The 21,298-nt window shown below is 43.2% G+C and overlaps 1 protein-coding gene across 3 annotated transcripts in view; it reads left to right on the top strand.

Annotated features, from left to right (window-relative positions):
* The window catches only part of rpusd1 (RNA pseudouridine synthase domain containing 1), a 28,903-nt gene extending 10,204 nt beyond the window's left edge, over positions 1-18,699 (top strand). For 2 of the 3 annotated variants that reach the window (XM_048552616.2, XM_048552617.2), the window contains 3 exons: positions 1,136-1,247; positions 2,830-2,931; positions 16,348-18,699. In XM_048552616.2, coding sequence (XP_048408573.1) covers positions 1,136-1,247; positions 2,830-2,931; positions 16,348-16,739 — 606 coding nt within the window. In that variant the 3' untranslated portion in view covers positions 16,740-18,699. The remainder of the gene's footprint in view (positions 1-1,135; positions 1,248-2,829; positions 2,932-16,347) is intronic. The other variant, XM_048552615.2, reaches the window with a different exon arrangement.
* The last annotated feature ends 2,599 nt before the right edge of the window (positions 18,700-21,298 follow it).

Genomic DNA, 21,298 nt, shown 5'->3' with positions numbered 1-21,298 from the left:
AACTGACCTAGCCCCATTTGCCAGCATTTGGTCCATCTCCGTCTAAACCCTTCCTATTAATAAACCTATCCTAATGCCTTTTTAAATGTTGTAATTGTTCAGTTTCCAGCATCTCTTCTGGCAGCTCGTTCCATACATGTACCACCCACCGTGTAAAATGCTACCTCTCAGGTTCGTTTTAAATCTTTCCCCTCTCACTTTAAACCTATGCTCTTTAGTTTTGGACTCCACTACCATGGGGGATAAATGTCTTGGCTATTCACCCCATCCATGCTCTTCATGACTTTATAAATGCCTTTAAGGTCACCCTTCAGCATGATTCTCGTTAGGAACACTGAATAAGACAAAATGATAATGGGAGTTAATTTTCTCTGGTTCCTGTGTGTTGATGGTATTGTAATTAAAATGACAGCTAATTGTGTTGGAATTATGAAGTACTCAATCCCTGCCACTAGGTGGCTGGGTACCATTAGAGTTACAGCTGGGGAGCTCAAAGTAACATTAAGGGCTTGAGGCTAGTTCTAACGTTTCAAGAAATAAATTGTTTTATCACTGACATTGTTCCCTCTTACACTTCCTAACCTCAAATCATAAATCTGCCTTTGTTGCACACTCTAAAGCTGAAGGGAAGGAGGAATGATTTTTTTCTTCTGTCATACTACTTCCCTTCAATTTTTCAATGACGCTAACAGATGCCACAGCATGTTTAAATTTAGTATGTGAGGAATTATCCTTTGTTAGGATTCATAATCTACTAATCACTTATAATTTAAAAACCTTTTAAGTGTTTTGAAGGTAGTATTATCCAAAATTAGTTAATTAGTGTCCAATAAATTTCATGAATATCCTCAGAGGCCACAATTAGCTCACTTGGCTGGATGGCTGGTTTGTGATGCAGTATGATGCCAACAGCTTGGGTTCAATGCCTGCATTGGCTGAGGTTACCATGAAGGACCAAGCCTATGATTAGTTAGGACTATGACGATTTTACTATTAGTTTGTATTATTGTGGTTTTAAGCCATTTGAGGGCAGCAGTGAGACATTTAGAAAGTTTAAAATGAAACTGAGTCTGAATAAGACAGGTTTCCACATAGAGTAAGATTGTTGACACAAGTGTTAAACCTAATGTCACAGGTCAGAGGTCATGTTGCTGTGAAGAGGATGCTGATTGAACACGCAATTGGTAAAAATACAAACGAAGGACAGACGCACATGATGTGTACTGAAGAAACCCAAGGTAAAGTAGGTAATTACAGCTTCTCCAGAATGAATTAGCTGCTGATAAACACTGAACATAATAAATAGGTAAGGCTGTAAAGATGTGAGAGAAAGATGTATTGTCATAGACTTTAAAGGGTAGCAATAACTATGGGACAGATTCTCGCAGGTCTTTCTTTGGACATAAATTTAGAGAGATAAAAGCCAAAGCTTTATGATTAACTTAGCATCACTACCCCCCCCTCCCCGAGGTTTCACATGTAATGCTCCAATGCTTCTTTTTTTGCATTAACTCATGCTGCCCTGCAACATTGACCAGATGGTACGCTATTGCAGCTAAGGGGGCCCAACCATGCAGCCTTGCTTGTGTCATCCGTTGCTAGGATGGGAGTGGTGGGTTGGGGGGGGGTGGTTTCATTCTATATGATCTATTGGAAGTCAGCGATAACATCGACAGAATGCCATAGTTGTAATTTAATGCTTAATAACTGATTATTTGTCTGCAACAAAAAGTGAAAAACCGAAGGCCATAACGCAGGAAAGTTCCCATGATCTAAAAAGGAGAAACTGAAGCAAGAGTGGAAGGAGTGATTAAATTTCATGGGTTTTAAAATATTGCAGAAAAACTGATTGTGGGAAGATTGAGTTAGAATCTGGCAGGTTTCACTGAAGGTTTGTTTTAATGTGACAGGCTAAATTGAAGGAATAAAGAAATATACTGAGAAAAACACAGCATCAGGGTATCAATAATGTAAGCAGACAGTACCATTGTGCTAACATCGTAACTGCAGATTTATACCATTTGGCTCTTCATGCCTGTGCCATAATTCAATAAAATTATTGCTGATCTTCTACTTCAGTTCCACCTTCCTGCATTATCCCTGTATACACAAGACCATGAGAAATAGGAACAGGAGTTGACCATATAACCTATTGAGCCAGCTTCACCATTTCATACCATCATGCAACTCCACTTTCTGGCCTACTGCCCATATTCCTTGATTCACGGAGAGACCAAAACACTCTCACCCCATAAAATTTATTCACCATTGGAGCATTTTCAACCTTCTGCGGTAGACAATTCCATAAATTCACAACTGTTTGAATGAAATAATTTCTCCTAATCTTAGTCCTAAATGACTGTTCCCTTATCGTAAAATTTTGTGCACATTTTAGATTCTATAACCAACAGAAACAACCTCTCAGTCTGTATCCTATCTAGTCCACTTCAATGAAATCAGCTGTAAATCTTCTAAAATCCAGAGAATGGACACCCAATTTACTCAACACCCTTCTCATGGGATAATTTCCTCACCCCAGTGAACAATTTAGTAGAGATGGTGGTGGAGAGAGAAGCCAGAGACATGAAGAAAGAGAGTTTGCTTCTTGGACAATAGAATTAGGAGTGAAATCTGTAAATTGATTTCCAAAATATGCACAGCCAGTTTTCAGAATATAAATAACTGGGGCTTTGCTGTTTTGTTTGGAATTAGGTATTTGCCAATTCAAATTAATTCATAAGGATAAGTAAATTAAACTTTTAAATTAAAAGGTATCTAACTTATCCAGAGGAACCTAATATATTTTTCTCCTGTCTGATTATTATAAAGGTTGTCAAAACCCCAAACCATCTCAGACAGAGATGATTGTCCTTGCAAAAGGTTTTTACAGTGGAGATCCAGTTACTAAAGTACTCCTGCAGCCTTTAACAGGTGAGTCAAACTCTAAAACCCTAAATTAAAAACTAAAAGAACTTCGGATGCTGTAAATCAGAAACAAAAACAAATTGCTGGAGAAGCTCAACAGTTCTGGCAGCAAAAATGATTAATTTGACCCAGTTATAGCAATATCACCTCTCAGCCAGTAGGTTACGGGCTCACCTTTTTGTACAGTAATTTGCACTTGGTTTCAACTACCATGTCAGTACAGTGTTGCATTGTTGGATCTGCTGTCCTTTTACATGGGATGTTAAACAAATCTAAGGGGGTGGAATTTAATGTATATTTTTGAGGCAGGAGGACTGTTCAAATGGGTAGAGCATGCAGGGAAATATCCTTGCATCCCTCCAAATACATCCAGCTGGGAGAACTCGTGGGCTTCCTTCCTGACAAGGGGCCAATTCAGGCCATTCCATGGGCAATTAATACTCACTTCCCACGTGCCACTAAAATTACTGCAGTAGGTGGATGATTGCCATGCAGGGAGACCAGTTAGGTTTGCTTGAAACCCTCTGCAGAGGCTACAGCCGCCCAGTAGTTGATTGAGGGATGCCTCAATTGAGGCACCAAGGAGGTGGCGCGCACTGTGAGCCAATCCCTGCCCTTGCTGCTGACCCTACTCTCTTCTATCCACAACAACTGTCGAACCAGTCCACATGTCTCCTCTTCCTACCCTTGCTTACTTTTCATTGGTGGGTAGCCAAGAGAGTTAAAATAGCAAATGCCACAGCTCATGAGGGACTTGCAAACGTCACTGTTGGAGCCACGTGTCCCATTGGCAGGGGTTCTACTGCTAATGAAGTACTTGATTGCTTCAAAGCCTCCTGGAGATTGGATCGGCAGTAGTGCCACCAGTTTTGCTGGTCGAGGTCAGGTCACCCCACCACCTCATTAAATTCGGCTCAAAGCATTCAGGTAGGTCTAAATAATCCTTTGGCACAGTCTGGCATTTCTCCCAATGTCCTGTCCAATGTCAGCTCCTCCAAAAATGAATAGCCTAATAATTATCACAATGCTACTTTGGTGACAGCTCCCTGTACAAATTGACCGCCACAACATTAGTAATAATTCCAAAACAATTAATTAGTTGTCAAGTGCTGTGATGATGAACAGAGTCACCATTTAAATCTTAAGTTCCAGTTGTATGAAGAAACAAGTTTTTATATTGCTTTACTTCTGGAACATGCATTTGAACTAATCACAAATGCTGATGAATAAAGTATTCTCAGATGTGTGCAAATCTTTCTTAGTTTCCTTTTTTTGCAGCCTCTGTTGTCCATGGTCTAACACTTCATTCTGCTGGCTCAATCATTCAGAGATGTCTATTGGTATACGAGCTGGAAATGTTAACTTGCTGTTGGAAGTATGTTGTTCTGGAGGTGCAATTTTTGGAAAGTGTTTGATGTGTGGCATAAAACTCTTAACAAATCTCCAAGAAATAAGTTTTACATTATAAGATCAATAAGAATGGGTAGGTACATTCATCTTGTGTTAATTCTAATATTACCATTACTTGTTTGTTTTCTGAACAAATTATAGATCAATCTATTTTTATTTGACAAATAAGCTTCCTTTTCATTGCGTTTCCATTTCCTCTTTTGTTGCTCTGTTCCATTTTTAAATGCAGTTCAACCTGAAACATTTTGAAGAATTTAGTTCCCTCCTTGGCCAATTTGGTAGAGGCTTCTGTTTAATAAGATGGGAAAACTCTGAGCACGTGGTCCTCACCGCAATCACTCAAATGTCTGAAGTAGAAGTGCTGGTGAGCAGTTTTCCCACCCTGTTATCATTAAGGCCTAATTAAAAGCCTTCCTTAACTCAACAGTGGCTGGCATATTACCACATGGGGAGCATGACAAACAAAATGTTGGACTGTCGCCGAAGGGTCTAGGCCCGAACCGTCAACTTTCTGCCTCCTAAGATGCTCCTCGGCCTGCCGTGTTCATCCAGCGACACACCTTGTTATCTCTAGCCTTAGGTGGTACAGTGTTTATGTTCAAATATATATTTTGCTTGTAAATATTTTGCATTCCTTGCATTATTCACATGCACATCATTGTTATTTGTTGAGACTATTATTGCCAAGGAGTCAGGAACATGTTTTATACAGAGTAAACCACGTGCAGAATCTAAAGCGCTTTGGGAAGTGGTGAGAAATCTGGGAAAATTGCGCGAGAAGTCTAGTGAGGCTCTTCTCAAAGTCTAGACCAACGAGCTGCATTTTTCCAACAGAATTCCAGGTATCTGGATGAGATTCTCAATATTAATGAGGATTTTGCTTGTTGTCAATCTCAACAGTTGCACGTCTGACCTTGTTAGTATACAGCTTCCTATCCTACCACCCACCGTGAGGCTAGTCTTGAGAAGGAAGTTAGTGGGTACCTGGTGATTGTAGCTCACCGCTTGTTCCTCTGGATCCGTTTTGGAAACCCAACACCAATGATTCAGGACATCTTCTTGTTATCTGCCAACAGCACGAACCTCCACTGGTATCTAACATCCCCTCAAAATCCTCATGCCGCCTCTTCAATTGACTTACAGGACACTCCTGATGTAAAATCAACTAGCATTGAAATGCTCCTCCAAGTATGCTTTGCCTATTTGGCCAGACTTCCGACTCTCAAACTGGGCCAGACTGCAGCTCGTGGCTGCTTGCTTGCTTGCTCTTGGGGCCCAATTCACTCATTTTGTGCCTATTTCAATGCTGTCAGTGTCCATGCCCTGCCTCTCCATGACTCTTTGCGCTTTGTCCCCACCCAGCTGAAGTTACCAGACTCACAGCATCCCTGCCATGTCATGACTTACCAAGCCAGGAAGCTTGACGTGGGCATCAGCAGTTCTCCAAGTCAAGGGAGACAACCTACAAACCAGTTTTTCCACTAAGTAAGTCAAGGACAAATTCCAATCTCAGCCCAGAGGCTAGGCACGGTCACTCAGCCAAGGGAGATGGGGCTGGGGGTAGGGGTGGTGGTCAGGGTGAGGATTCTCTCCTCTTTTATTTAAATGAAGAGCCAGATTTGAGCAGTTCACCAGTGGTGGTCAATCTTGCAGCCCCTATTGTGGGCTTTCCTTTTCCCTACACACAGAGAAATGGAGGGACCAAGTGATATCGAAGTGGGCAGCACAGCTATTAGTGCTGGTGTAGGTGGGGGAAACATGGGGAAATTTCTTGAAAATGAGTAGATGAGTCATCAATGCAATGGCCAAGGAGGAATAGGAGACTAGGGTGTAGTTAAGGAGGGTAAGTATGAGTGAGGGAAGGTCCTGTGTGCACTAGTGAGAGTGGTAGAGCATGAGGTTTGGTGGGAGGTGGATGCAGCAGCTGAGTGAGTGAGGGAAAGGGACCAGAGAAAATATGGTAGCACTTAGCCTGGCCAAGCATAGTAGGTCATTGACACTCTTTCTACACTACTGGGCATTCCTCCAGGCAGCTGAGACCACAATGACCTAAGTGGCAACCTTTGATCAAGCTGGCAGAGTCTGATGGCATGGCCTACTCTTGTAGCCCTGGGTGAAAAGAATGTCCCACCTCTGTGCCACATTCTCCACCAGGTCCTCCTGGTGCCTGCATTGCAATGCAAGGCAAGCCACATCTGAGGTAAATGTCCTTTACTGTGCAGCACTGGACTGACAGTGTTTGTCCACACGCACAGTGGCCATTTTAGAAATGGCGTGGGCACCAGGGATCCTGATTTATTCTGGGATATCTGGGCATTGGTGAGTTCTTCCCACTGTGGCAAGGGATAGAATCAAGTTAGTGCTCTAGGGTGGGAGAGATAGTTTATGAAGCTTCTTTGGTAAAATGGTGTGAGAGAAACTTACTAGGTTTCATGGAGAGAAGCCCTACATGAAACTCCATGAAACTGTCACTTGGCTGAATAATTGGAAGATTCAAATTTGGTGTATTCTTGCATTTTTTTTATTGAATGTTCATGTTAGGGTCCAGATTTGGTTGAACTTGCAAGCTCAGATGGCCCTCCTTTCTACTGCATTGTAGCAGAGGTTGTGCTCCCCATGAATACTTAAGATATTGTAGGTAAGTTGAAAGCACTGTAAGGACGACATTAGCTAACAGCCTGAGGTACACCCACGCTTGGCCAGTACTGCCCCTGCCCTTTAAACCTGTCATTTTCTTACATTGACTGACTGTACCCACAATATCCTACTGCCAGGAACTTCTCAACTCAGTCCTCCAAGCTTCTGATGTGTCCTCACTCTCGATTTACACTTCATGGTCCCGAACCTGTTTGCAAACTGCCTGTACACTGGCTCCCTTTGCTTATGCTGCAGTGTTCAACAAGGAAAACCACTGGCCATAGAGCACAACTGGCGCACCCCACCTTTAAACAAATGGGTGCTACCAGATTCTTTTGTATTCATCACTAATGATAAAGATAGGGTCAACTTACGTAAAACGATGAATCTTCATTGCATGCAAAAACATTAGAAGTAGGAGCTTGCCACAAAATGATGTATAGCCCATCTCACTACAAACATGCTAATAGCGTAATCTCTAAATCTGTATTCACTGTCAGGAAAGTGAAAGTTCAGCTCCAACCTAATTAAGTCGCTAGTCTGCCCATGTTTGTCACTCTTGCAAGCCCTCTAAAACTCTCCCCATGGTCTACAGGTTGTGACTTAAGAGCAACTTCAATTTATTCAACTTACCAAAATGTACTATTGCACCCCACAAGAACATTATCAAAGATACATTGACACTAAGACCTGAGGAGATAGTGACCAGCTTCGTCAGTCGTCGGTTTTAAGGAGCACCTTTAAAGCAGGAGAGCAAGGTGGAGACGGTAGGAAGGAAATTCTGGGGCGGAGGGTTCAGTGCTGTTTGGGCAGGCTACTGTTCCATTTTTTATATTGCTGAGTAAAACCACTACCCACCTCAAAATTTAGAATTCAGTTGAAAAGTATTAATTCAGCTGTGTTTCCTACATTACAGCAGTAGCTGTACTTGTGCAAGCTGCAGAACAGTATCTCATTTTCCACTCGGGGACCCTGCAACCTGCAGGACATTGCATTGAATTCAATATATTTGGAGCCTGAACCTTCCATGTCCTCTACCCATCTCCACGTCCTAGGCCCTGTCACGACATGGGTTGCTTTCATCTACTTATGGTCCCCATTACCATCCTATGTACCATAACAAAGGCTCCTTTAATCCACTTGACCCTGCTAAACCATCTCTTTATCTGCCTAATTTTCACTCCTTGGGCTCCAGCTCCACTTATCCACACTAAACTGCGTCTCCCATCATCAGTGTAAATGCTTCAGAGATAGTAGGAACTGCTGATGCTGGAGAATCTGTGATAACAAGCTGTGGAGCTGGATGAATACAGCAGGCCAAGCAGCATCAGAGGAGCTTCAGAAAGTAAAGGGTCTAGGCCCGAAACATCAGCTTTCCTGCTCCTCTGCTGCTTGGCCTGCTGTGTTCATCCAGCTCTGCCCCATGTTATCTGCATAAATGCCACTTCTTCTGAGTTACAGTCAGTGCTGAAGAAGGGTCACTGTACTTGAAATGTTAACTGCTTTCTCAATAAATGCTGCCAGACCTGCTGAGTTTCACCAGCAATTTATGTTTTTGTTTCGAAAGTACTTAATTGACCTCAACATCCTGAATGCTGGAAAGAGGCTATATAACTGTTCTTTGTTCCTTTAAGCTGAATAAAACTTCCATTGTTTTGGATGATCGTAATCAGATCATTAAATTGAGAGCTACCCTGACTCTGTTTTTGTCCTCTGTGTGAAGTAACGTGTACTTACTTTTTTTGAAAACATCTGCAACAGAACTTTTTTATTTCTCCCCTTTGCTGCATAAATGAGCTTGTGCACAAATATACTATTGCACATAATACATGCTGTTTTATAATACTGTGGACATGCACCATGTTCTCAAGGGAAATTACAAATGAGAAATAAATGCCAGTGGCACTCACATACCAGAAATGAATATTTAAAAAAAACACACAAACAGGTTAGCATAACATTTATGTCACAGACCTAGTTATCCAGAACCTTGGTCTGGTAAAATTATAAATAAATTTGGAATGAAAAGTTGATATGATGACGGTAAAGCTATTGTTTATTGTGAAACAGCGAATTGATTTAGTAATGTCCTTTCAGGAAGGAAATTTACTTTTATGTACATGTTGTTGATCTGAAGTGTGATTGACTTTGAAATGGCCCAGCAGACCACTAAGTTACATCAAGTAAATTTTTTATAAAGTACATTAATATAACTGGACAGAGCACCTGACATTGGCCTAAGTATTGGATTTGTACAGAGCAAAGGCACATTTAGTTCTGCATGGTCCTGCTAAGCCCTCTGGGCCTTTTCAAAATTGGGAGAGCTGCCCAGAGACTAGTCAAATCTGAATTAAATAGAATCAGAGATAATGGGAACTGCAGATGCTGGAGAATCCAAGATAATAAAATGTGAGGCCGGATGAACACAGCAGGCCAAGCAGCATCTCAGGAGCACAAAAGCTGACGTTTCGGGCCTAGACCCTTCATCAGAGAGGGGGATGGGGTGAGGGTTCTGGAATAAATAGGGAGCGAGGGGGAGGCGGACCGAAGATGGAGAGAAAAGAAGATAGGTGGAGAGAGTATAGGTGGGGGGGGAGAGGTGGGTGGGGGGGGGAGAGGAGGTGGGGGGGGGGGGGTGGGGGGGGTGGGTGGGTAGGGGGGGGGGTGGGGGGGGGGGGTAGGGAGGGGATAGGTCAGTCCAGGGAAGACGGACAGGTCAAGGAGGTGGGATGAGGTTAGTAGGTAGATTGGGGTGCGGCTTGGGGTGGGAGGAAAGGATGGGTGAGAGGAAGAACAGGTTAGGGAGGCAGAGACAGGTTGGACTGGTTTTGGGATGCAGTGGGTGGAGGGGAAGAGCTGGGCTGGTTGTGTGGTGCAGTGGGGGGAGGGGACAAACTGGGCTGGTTTTGGGATGTGGTGGGGGAAGGGGAGATATTGAAACCGGTGAAGTCCACATTGATACCATTAGGCTGCAGGGTTCCCAGGCGGAATATGAGTTGCTGTTCCTGCAACCTTCGGGTGGCATCATTGTGGCACTGCAGGAGGCCCATGATGGACATGTCATCTAAAGAATGGGAGGGGGAGTGGAAATGGTTTGCAACTGGGAGGTGCAGTTGTTTGTTGCGAACCGCAGGAAATGCCACACTTGCCCCCACACCTCCTCCCTCACCCCTATCCCAGGCCCCAAGATGACATTCCACATTAAGCAGAGGTTCACCTGCACATCTGCCAATGTGGTATACTGCATCCACTGTACCCGGTGTGGCTTCCTCTACATTGGGGAAACCAAGCGGAGGCTTGGGAACCGCTTTGCAGAACACCTCCGCTCAGTTTGCAACAAACAACTGCACCTCCCAGTCGCAAACCATTTCCACTCCCCCTCCCATTCTTTAGATGACACGTCCATCATGGGCCTCCTGCAGTGCCACAATGATGCCACCCGAAGGTTGCAGGAACAGCAACTCATATTCTGCCTGGGAACCCTGCAGCCTAATGGTATCAATGTGGACTTCACCAGCTTCAAAATCTCCCCTTCCCCCACCACATCCCTAAACTAGCCCAGTTCGACCCCTCCCCCCACTGCACCACACAACCAGCCCAGCTCTTCCCCTCCACCCACTGCATCCCAAAACCAGTCCAACCTGTCTCTGCCTCCCTAACCTGTTCTTCCCCTCACCCATCCCTTCCTCCCACCCCAAGCCGCACCCCCATCTACCTACTAACCTCATCCCACCTCCTTGACCTGTCCGTCTTCCCTGGACTGACCTATCCCCTCCCTGCCTTCCCACCTATACTGACCCCACCTATCTTCTTTTCCCTCCATCTTCGGTCCGCCTCCCCCTCTCTCCCTATTTATTCCAGAACCCTCACCCCATCCCCCTCTCTGATGAAGGGTCTAGGCCCGAAACGTCAGCTTTTGTGCTCCTGAGATGCTTTTTGGCCTGCTGTGTTCATCCAGCCTCACATTTTATTATCTTAAATAGAATGCTGTTTGTATGCCTATCAGCCAACTTTCCAGATTCCTTTGTTACGCACGAGCAGGGCAAACCCATATGAGGTGGTGACACAGTGGCACACAGCCAAGAGCAGGGTGGTCCCATTGAAGTCTCATTGAATCAGGTAAAAAGAGACAAGGAAACTTCCTGCGTATTGTCTGTCCTTATTCCTCAGCTAATGAAGCAGTATTGTTCCATGTTGGACATCGCTTGGAAGAAGTTCTGGGTAGTCAAGATTTATTACAGTAACTCATTAAGCATTTTTTGACAATGTCTAAGTTTGCAGCTTTTATTACCTGGAAGGAAAAAGGGCAGCTAATGCTTGAAAACACCACCATCTACACATTCCCCAGCAAGTTGTATACCATCTTGACTTGGAACTCTTATTACCTGCCACTCTTCACTGTCAAGGAGTCAAAAGTTTTGAACTCCCACCCTAACAGCACTGTCAATGTGCCCATGGCACATGGACTACAGAGATGTAATAGGCAGTTTACCACTTTCTCAAGGGAAATTAGGAACAAGCAAAAAATAATAACTTTATAGTGATGTCTATAGCCTGTGATAAATAAGAATGAAAAATATGTTTATTGCAAATTTTCACACAATAGGCATAATCATCAGACCCACACAAGCATAGTCAGAAGTCACATAACACTGGGTTATATATCACTTCACCTGAAAGGACCAGCACTCAAAAAGCTTGTGCTTTCAAATAAATCTGTTGGACTATAACCTGGTGTCATGTGACTTCTGACTTTGTCCACCCCAGTCCAACACCAGCACCGCCACATCTGAAAAACATAAATAGACATCAATTGTTTCAAAAGATATAGAATCACAGAACTGTACGGCATGAAAACAGACCCTTTGGCCCAACTTGTCTGTGCCAACCAGATACTCCAAATAAATCTAGCCCTGTTTGGTAGCATTTGGCCCATAACCCTCCAAACCTTTCCTATATATACCCATCCAGATGCCTTTTCAATGTAATTGTACCAGCCTGTACCACTTCCTCTGGCAGCTCGTCCCCATACATACACACACCATCCTCTCTATGAAAACACTGCCCCTTATGTCCCTTTTAAATCATTCCCCTCACTTTAAACTCATGCCTTCTAGCTTGGGACTGCCCTATTCTGGAGGTATTTACCCTATCCACGCCCCTCGTGATTTTATAAACCTCTATAAAGTCACCTCTCAGCGGCCAAAAATAGCCCCAGCTTATTCAGCCTCCCCGTAAAGCTCAAACCCTTCAACCCCGGCAACATTCTTGTAAACCTTTTCTGAACCCTTTAAAATTTGATAACCCGCCCTATAGCAGGGAGACCTGAATTGCATACAGCTTTCCAAAAGTGGCCTAAGCAGTGTCCTGTACAGTTGCGATAGGGTTAGGGTTGCCTCCCAACTCCTGTATTCAATGCTCTGTCCAGTAAAGGCAAGGATATCAAATGCCTTCTTCACTATCCTGTTTACCTATGACTCTACTTACAAGAAACTATGAACCTGCATGCCAGGTCTCTTTGTTCAGCAGTACTCCCCAGGATCTGCTCTTTAAGTATATGAGTCCTGCCCTGATTTGCTTTTCCAAAATGCAGCACTTCACATTTATCTAAATTATATTCTATCTGCCACTTATTGGCCCACCAAGATTCAATTGTACTTTGAGGTAACTTTCTTTGCTGTCCACTGCACATCCACTTTTGGTGTCATTCACAAACTTACTAACCATGCCTTCTATGTTCACATTCAAATCATTTGTATAACTGATGAAAACCAGTGGTACCAGCACTGATCCTTGTGGCACACCACAGGACTCTAGTCTGAAAAGCAGCCCTCCACCACTCCCCTCTGTCTTCCCTTTGAGTCAGTTCTGTCTTCAAATGGTAGGTTCTCCCTTTCTTTTCCCATGTGATCAAACCTTGCTAACTAGTCTACCATGAGGAACCTTGTCAAATGCCTTCTTAAATTCCATATAGATCATATCCACCACTCTGCCCTCATCAGTCTTCTTCACTATTTCTTCAAAATACTCAGTTAAGTTAGTGACACATGATTTCCCAAGCACAAAGCCATGTTGACTATCCTTAATCATTCCTTGCCTTTCTAAATATGCATAAATCCTGTCCCTTGGGATTTTCTCTAACAACTTGCTGATCCCCCAAGGCCAGGCTCACCAGTCTATAGTTCCCTGGCTTTTCCTTACCACCTTTCTTAAATAGTGACATCATATTAAATTTCCAAATGGACATCCTGGGATTAAACATAAGCTTGTAAACTAAAGTGAAGCATCCTTAATGGACTTTTCATACGGTCAGTCTCATGATTCAAGTTAACTAAACTTTTGCAAGGGTGCAATCAGCAAGTACGAGGAAGGAGATCAGAAACAGCCCCCTCCTGGAATCTCTCCCCTTCCATGGCTGGTCATTACAGTCAAACCAACACAAAAGAACAGTAGACAAGATATATCCCCAGCAGGATCTGGTAACCAACAGGGAGCTAACGAAATATAGCCGAAGTGATGCTCACGACCCAACAGTTATCTTATAAAATGAACACTGGTTTTTGATCAAAGACATAGAAACTGCCACGTAAAATAACATGAAGCATTCGCATCAGATGAAAACTCCTGGTCCTTGAAGAAACGTACAATTGGTCAATTTTAAACCATTGTTTCAGACTGATTAAAAAAAACTAGCCCACTGTTCCTCATCATCAACATCAAGATCCTTGACAGAAAATCAGATTCCAGACTGAGATAAGCCTGCCTTGAGTTCACAACTTCCTTGAAGTTTAGTTCTCTAGATGATTTTTATGAGCTTTGGAAAAATGGTCCAAGTTCGTAAACTAACATTGTTTTACTGTGCCGTTGTCACATTGAAAAGGAATTCTTAAACTTCAGCCAAATGCACCCTACTGTCTACTGTTCTTTTGTGTTAGTTTGACTGCAATGGCCAGCCGTGGAAAGTGAGAGATTCCAGAGGGTTCAAGATCATAAAATGTGAGGCTGGATGAACACAGCAGGCCCAGCAGCATCTCAGGAGCACAAGAGCTGACGTTTCGGGCCTAGACCCTTCATCAGAGAGGGGGATGGGGTGAGGGTTCTGGAATAAATAGGGAGAGAGGGGGAGGCGGACCGAAGATGGAGAGAAAAGAAGATCGGTGGAGAGGAGAGTATAGGTGGGGAGGTAGGGAGGGGATAGGTCAGTCCAGGGAAGACGGACAGGTCAAGGAGGTGGGATGAGGTTAGTAGGTAGGAGATGGAGGTGCAGCTTGGGGTGAGAGGAAGAACAGGTTAGGGAGGCAGAGACAGGTTGGACTGGTTTTGGGATGCAGTGGGTGGAGGGAAAGAGCTGGGCTGGTTGTGTGGTGCAGTGGGGGGAGGGGACGAACTGGGCTGTTTTGGGATGCGGTGGGGGAAGGGGAGATTTTGAAGCTGGTGAAGTCCACATTGATACCATTGGGCTGCAGGGTTCCCAAGCGGAATATGAGTTGCTGTTCCTGCAACCTTCGGGTGGCATCATTGTGGCACTGCAGGAGGCCCATGATGGACATGTCACCTAAAGAATGGGAGGGGGAGTGGAAATGGTTTGCGACTGGGAGGTGCAGTTGTTTATTGCGAACCGAGCAGAGGTGTTCTGCAAAGCGGTCCCCAAGCCTCCGCTTGGTTTCCCCAATGTAGAGGAAGCCACACCAGGTACAGTGGATGCAGTATACCACATTGGCAGATGTGCAGGTGAACCTCTGCTTAATGTGGAAAGTCATCTTGGGGCCTGGGATAGGGGTGAGGGAGGAGGTGTGGGGGCAAGTGTAGCATTTCCTGCGGTTGCAGGGGAAGGTGTGGTGGGGTTGGACGGCAGTGTGGAGCGAACAAGGGAGTCACGGAGAGAGTGGTCTCTCCGGAAAGCAGACAGGGGTGGGTATGGAAAAATGTCTTGGGTGGTGGGGTCGGATTGTAGATGGCAGAAGTGTCGGAAGAAGATGCGTTGTATCCGGAGGTTGGTGGGGTGGTGTGTGAGAATGAGGGGGATCCTCTTTGGGCGGTTGTGGCGGGGGCGGGGTGTGAGGGATGTGTTGCGGGAAATGCGGAAGACGCGGTCAAGGGCGTTCTCGACCACTGTGGGGGGAAAGTTGCGGTCCTTGAAGAACTTGGACATCTGGGATGTGCGGGAGTGGAATGCCTCATTGTGGAAGCAGATGCGGCGAAGGCAACTCATATTCCGCTTGGGAACCCTGCAGCCCAATGATATCAATGTGGACTTCACCAGCTTCAAAATCTCCCCTTCCCCCACCGCATCCCAAAACCAGCCCAGTTCGTCCCCTCCCCCCACTGCACCACACAACCAGCCCAGCTCTTCCCCTCCACTCACTGCATCCCAAAACCAGTCCAACCTGTCTCTGCCTCCCTAACCTGTTCTTCCTCTCACCCATCCTTTCCTCCCACCCCAAGCCCCACCTCCATCTCCTACCTACTAACCTCATCCCACCTCCTTGACCTGCCGTCTTCCCTGGACTGACATATCCCCTCCCTACCTCCCCACCTATACTCTCCTCTCCACCTATTTTCTTTTCTCTCCATCTTCGGTCCGCCTCCCCCTCTCTCCCTATTTATTCCAGTTCCCTCACCCCATCCCCCTCTCTGATGAAGGGTCTAGGCCCGAAACGTCAGCTTTTGTGCTCGTGAGATGCTGCTGGGCCTGCTGTGTTCATCCAGCCTCACATTTTATTATCTTGGATTCTCCAGAATCTGCAGTTCCCATTATCACTGATTCCAGAGGGTTGTTGTTTCTGATATCTTTCTGAATTGCTGGATGCTGACTTTCTGCACTCAGATAAAAACCACATGATTTAATGCCAATTTCTTTGATTTGTCAGTCATTCGTAGTTGTAGTTTCTCGTGGTTTTCTTTCATTCCTCTTTGCATTTTTCTGTGTATATAAGCATTGCAACAATCACACCCAACTTCCCTCTTAATCCCCCTCAACCTGCCCAATAAAAGTTTGAATAAACCACACTTCTGGTTTAAAACCTAAAGCCAGTTGCAAGCCAGTTTTAAAAAATGGACTTCAAAATAAAATGGTTTGGAGAAAACACTCCACAGCCGATTTTGAAAAGGAAGGAATATTTAATACAGGTTTACTTATGGACAGAAAAGGAAAAAAAAACAAAAGCTTTCAAATTATTGCTCTGCATAACCATGATGCTTATAAAAAATACCAGAGAAATAAAAAATTCAGAGACACAAGTGGTCTGGTCCAATTGCCATACTTAGTTTTATCATTAACGTTCTTTATTTAGATTCCTGTAACCAACAAAGATGGCTTCTTCTCGGTTGCTGTAGAGATGTCTCACTTTAGCATGTCTTCTTTTATTTCCTTAGGCCGCACACACCAGCTGAGGGTCCACTGCATGGCTGTGGGGCATCCCATAGTTGGTGACTTCACCTACAGTTTGAAGACTGACAGCAACCCTTATCGTATGATGCTACATGCCTATTACCTGCGTATCCCCATGGAGGGGGAGCTCATAGAGGTGACCACAGCTGACCTATTTACACACATGGTAGACAGCAACTTGGAACTGGGCTCGTGGGTCAACAACTTGCATGATATAATCGAGAGACTGAAAGGCAAGTCTGTGATGGAGCAATGTAACAGGGACAGCATTCTTGAGATTCAAGCAGAGAAAACACAGGTGAAGAAAGCAAGTGAAGAGACAGAGGAAGAGAAAGAAAAGTGCTTGCAGTGGTTAAATGAATGGACAATGAATTAATGTTGGAATGACTGGAAGCTACATATTTGCATTTTCTATGGAGTGTGGAGAGCCTGTGGTCAGTTAGGTGTCCAGTTACATCCTCACTTTTGATTAACTGATGTTTTTAACTTGTTGGTGAGTCCAATGAAATCTGTTTCCCCTCCCCAGCTAAATATTGTCTTACTCCAGCCCAGCTTTTGCGATCCGATAACTTCACACATTGACGCAGGTGAACAGATTTTAAATTAACTACATTTGCATTTAAAATTAATTATCCAGTTCTGACCAGACTTCAAGAAAATACAATAGAAGCCACTGAAATACTACACTCACTTTATCGGGACTGCTTACTGCAAACCCATTTCTCTCAAATGATTCCCTGTAGAACAATCCATTGGTTTAACGGAACAGATAGCTCCTGTCCATCCAGTGAGATGGAACAGCTGCTGTTGACAGATGAGCATCAGTTTTGTTTGTGTGATAACAGAATGGATGATTTTTCTATGAATTGAAATGTTGGATTGACTCATCAGTGTACAGATAAAAATCATTTATGACCAACTGGTCACTTGATGGGAAAGGGTTTATGGTCTGTACTTTTCGACAGCCTGCTGATGAAATGCCTTTGCTTCTCTAATATATTTCAAGTTACTTCTAAAAATATTCATCACGAACATTCCATCCGTAAGCAGCAGTGAAACAAATTATCTGCTTTTCTGTCCACTTGAATTTTGAAGAAAAATTGCTATGGTTAAAACAAACACTCAAAGAAATGTTCATTGTATATCAATTTTCTAGCCGGTGGAATAGATTTTCACTATTGAAACCTGGAGCTTGAATCAGGAAATTTCCCATCTTGGCAGATCTACTCTAGTTTAAAGGGCCCTGTTTCACTTCAGGAGAACAGGGTCAAGATTATTTTGGGCCTTTCAAGCTCAGAAGGTGATCTGAGGCAATCGCAAGGCTGACTTAGTGCTGAGATGGACAGGCTAAAAAGTGGTCTTGGTTGGTTTAAGGGCCGCTAATCCTTCCAGTCCCAGTCCTGCCTATCTCTCCACCCACTGACCTTTTCAATGCTAAATCATGTCCCCTACATGCTCTTCAGAACTACTGCAGTCTTTGTACTTTCTCCTGCATACTGTCAAGGTGCTTGGGTATTGTTGGAGCTGTACTCATCCATGCAAGTGGGGAGTTTTCCATCACAGACGTGACTTGTGCCTTACAGATGGTAGATAGGCTTTGGGAATCAAGCAGTAAGTTATTTGCTGCAAACTTTCTAGCCATTGCCTTGCTCTTATATCCACCATGTTTTATTTGTAGCTGGATGTGTAAGACAGTTGGTCCTAAAGAAGAGAATTAATTTAGAACTGTTAAAATTAGCTTACCTTAATGAAAAGAGTTTAGTTCTAAATTTCCAGACCAGAAGTGTTTGGTTGAAACCCTGAAAGGTTTACTTGAAGCTGAGAAAGTCGAAGTTCTTGCAACCTCTTCCGTCAGGCAGAAGATACAAGAGCTTAAAGACACGTAACAACAGGTTCAAGTACAGCCTCTTCCTCATAATTACTGGATGGCTGAATGGACCTCTCAAATTTCAAATCTAATGTTGACTTTGCTTTTGTGCATCTCCTGTGCAACAGTAACCTTCTATGCCTCTCTCTGCTTAAACACCCTTTTCACTGTATTTAAGTACATGTGATAACAATAAATCAAATCAAGCCAAATAAAAAGTCCAAAAGAGGCTATTAAATTCTTAAGACTGGGAATTGGAGTCAGATGTAAATTAAGGCCTGTTGATATGATAGAGAAGGGAATTCTCTCTGGTGTGAGTACAATAACGGACTGTGGTTAGGATTAATTGAATTGTATTAGACTGTGTGTTTCAAAATCTTTAAATTATATATGTAAAGTGTATTCTATTTTATCAGTCTTAATTTCTTTTGTGTAATAAAGTCCAGCTTTGTTGTTAAAACCCCATGTCTGGAACATTGTCTGCCATATTTTAAAGTAAAACCACCTCGTTAGAACTAAATAAAGAACAAAATATGATCTATCGAGTCAGATTACAGACGCAGATCTGATTTGTTTAATAATAACATTAGCTGGAATCATAATACTTGCCACTTGTTGGCAAAAGCCTGGATGTTTTCTTGAACTTGCTGAATTTGCTTCAGTATCTGAGGAGTCATGAATTGTGATGAACTCTGTCCAATCATCAGAGAACATGCCGTTCCAGTCTTATGATGAAGGGATAGTGATTGGTGAAGAAATTGGAAATGGTTAGGCCTAGATCATGACCTTGAGAAACTCTTGAAGCGATATCCTGGAGTTGAGATGACTGACCTCCAACAACTATAAACATCTTCCTTTATGCCAGGTTTGACATCAACCAGTGGAGAGTTTTCCTCTTGATTCTCATTGACACATTCAGTCAAATGCTGCTTTGATGTTGAGGGCAGTCACTGTCAGCTCAACTGTGGACTTCAGCTCTTTTGCCCTTGTTCGAAAGAAGAGTTGAGTGGCCTTAGCAGAACCCAAACTAAGCATCAGTGAGCAGGTTATTAGTTAACAAGTGTTGTTTGATAGCCCTTTGAGGGTACCTTTCATGTCTTTATGGATGAAAGACAGTAGATCAATAGGTTGGTAATAGGATGGGTTCGATTTGTCCGAATTTTTGTATATAGGACAACCTGGAAAATTTCCACTTTGTCAGGTAGATGCCAGTGTTGTAGCTGCACTAGAACTGCTTGGTTAGGGGTACAGCACATTCTGTACAGAAGTCATCAGTATTAGCGCTGGAATGTTGTTGGGGCCTATCCAGTGACTTAACATCACATGGAGTGAATCAAGTTGGCTGAAGACTGGCATCTGGGTGCTTGGCGCATCCAGAGATAGGTAGAGATGGATCATCCACTGAGCACATCTCTTTATTCCTATTGACTTTCTCTCTCCTTCAAACCAAAGATAAAAAATACCTACAATGTTGAGACAATGAGACAAAACAGGATATAAAAAATCAACAAGTTAAATGAAAAAAGTTAGTTGAGGGAGTGTTAATCAGCACTGTGTTACTAATGTAATTATAACGTTGATGAAAATTATGAGTGATAGTAGCTAGTGGCCTGGACTAATCCACTGTACTGAGCTAATGCCCTAGAGGTATGAATTCAAATCCCACTATGGCATCTGGCAGAATTTAACTTCAACTGTATAAATTATAACAGTATTAAAAAGCCTGTATCATAAAGCTATCAGATTTTTATTTCAAACAAAGACAATGATTTATGTCCTTATTGGAAGAAAATCTGCCATCCTGCTAGATCTGGCTTACACATGACTTGAGACCCGCAAGAATGTGGTGAACTCTTAATTGCCCCCTTAATAGGCTGAGCAAGCTACTCAGCTTTTTCATTCTGTAGGAGGTTTTAGAAAGCCACCATCTCAAGGGCAATTATGGATTGACAGTAAATGCTGGAATTGCCAGCAACACACATCCGAAGAACAAATAATGAATAAAAACACGAGTCAAATACCCTTATTACCGGCAGGTACTAACAGAAGACTATGGAGTCACATTTAGAACAGCTATGAAGATGGGTGACTAAAGAGCTGGAAATGCCAGAATGACTCAACAAGTCAGGGAGAGCGTATGGGGAAAATAAAAGAAAGTTTATATTTTAGCTTTGGCAGAATTGAAAGCATCTGTTATGTGAAATGGAAAACTTTGCACCATACAATGGAGGGTGTGCCTTTCAAACATGACTAAGAGAAGGCTTCATTCTGAATGGGTAGCACTACACCTGTGAGCTCACAATTCACACATTAATGCCAAAAGATCAAAATAGATTGCATTTTTTTCGGTATTTCAGTTTCAAAGGCAGGCCAATGACACTCTGATTTAAATGCATTCCCGTGTTCAATGGGAAGTAGCGATACGAATATTCAATTCTTTTTGTAGTATTTTACTTTTACTCCCTGCATTGAGTTGGTTCACAACCTCCATAGGAATATAACATTGCATGTGTTATCTAAAGTGCTCAAAATTGGGATCCTCGAGAGGTGGAATTGGAGGAGCTTGGATATCTCAGGGTTATGGTGCGTGAGGAGATTATAGGGATAGGCTGTGAGATGGGTCGCATAATACAATGTCTTCTTTAATCATGTCAGATCTTGACTGACCCTAGACTTTAACTTTAATGAAGTCTTCTATAAATAAAAGGGACACTATACTGGAATTATTCACAACGTGCTCTTCTGAAGGAATGCCTGCTTCAAAAGGAGCCTCCAACGACAGTAATTTATTGATTTTTTTTGGTGGTTGTTTTGTGTATACGAATCTTTCTTGTTTAATATTTCAGATAAAGTATTCAGACATATTCCTTTGTCCCTGTCTAAATTTTAGAATGTAGTAATTAAAAAAAAATCCCAAGCCTGTAACTTCCACTTTTGGAAGGACAAAGACAACAGATGTATGGGACCACCAGGTATCTTCATGCACCACTATAACTCAGAAACATATACCTGTTAATTCATTATTGCTTGGTCAAGTCCTGGTACAGCCAGGCTAACTGCACTGTAAA

Source organism: Stegostoma tigrinum, chromosome 23 (assembly GCF_030684315.1).
Source record: "Stegostoma tigrinum isolate sSteTig4 chromosome 23, sSteTig4.hap1, whole genome shotgun sequence".
Lineage (NCBI taxonomy): Eukaryota > Metazoa > Chordata > Chondrichthyes > Orectolobiformes > Stegostomatidae > Stegostoma > Stegostoma tigrinum.
Note: the sequence above shows the minus strand (reverse complement) of the source record. Positions and strands in the feature narration are given on the sequence as shown.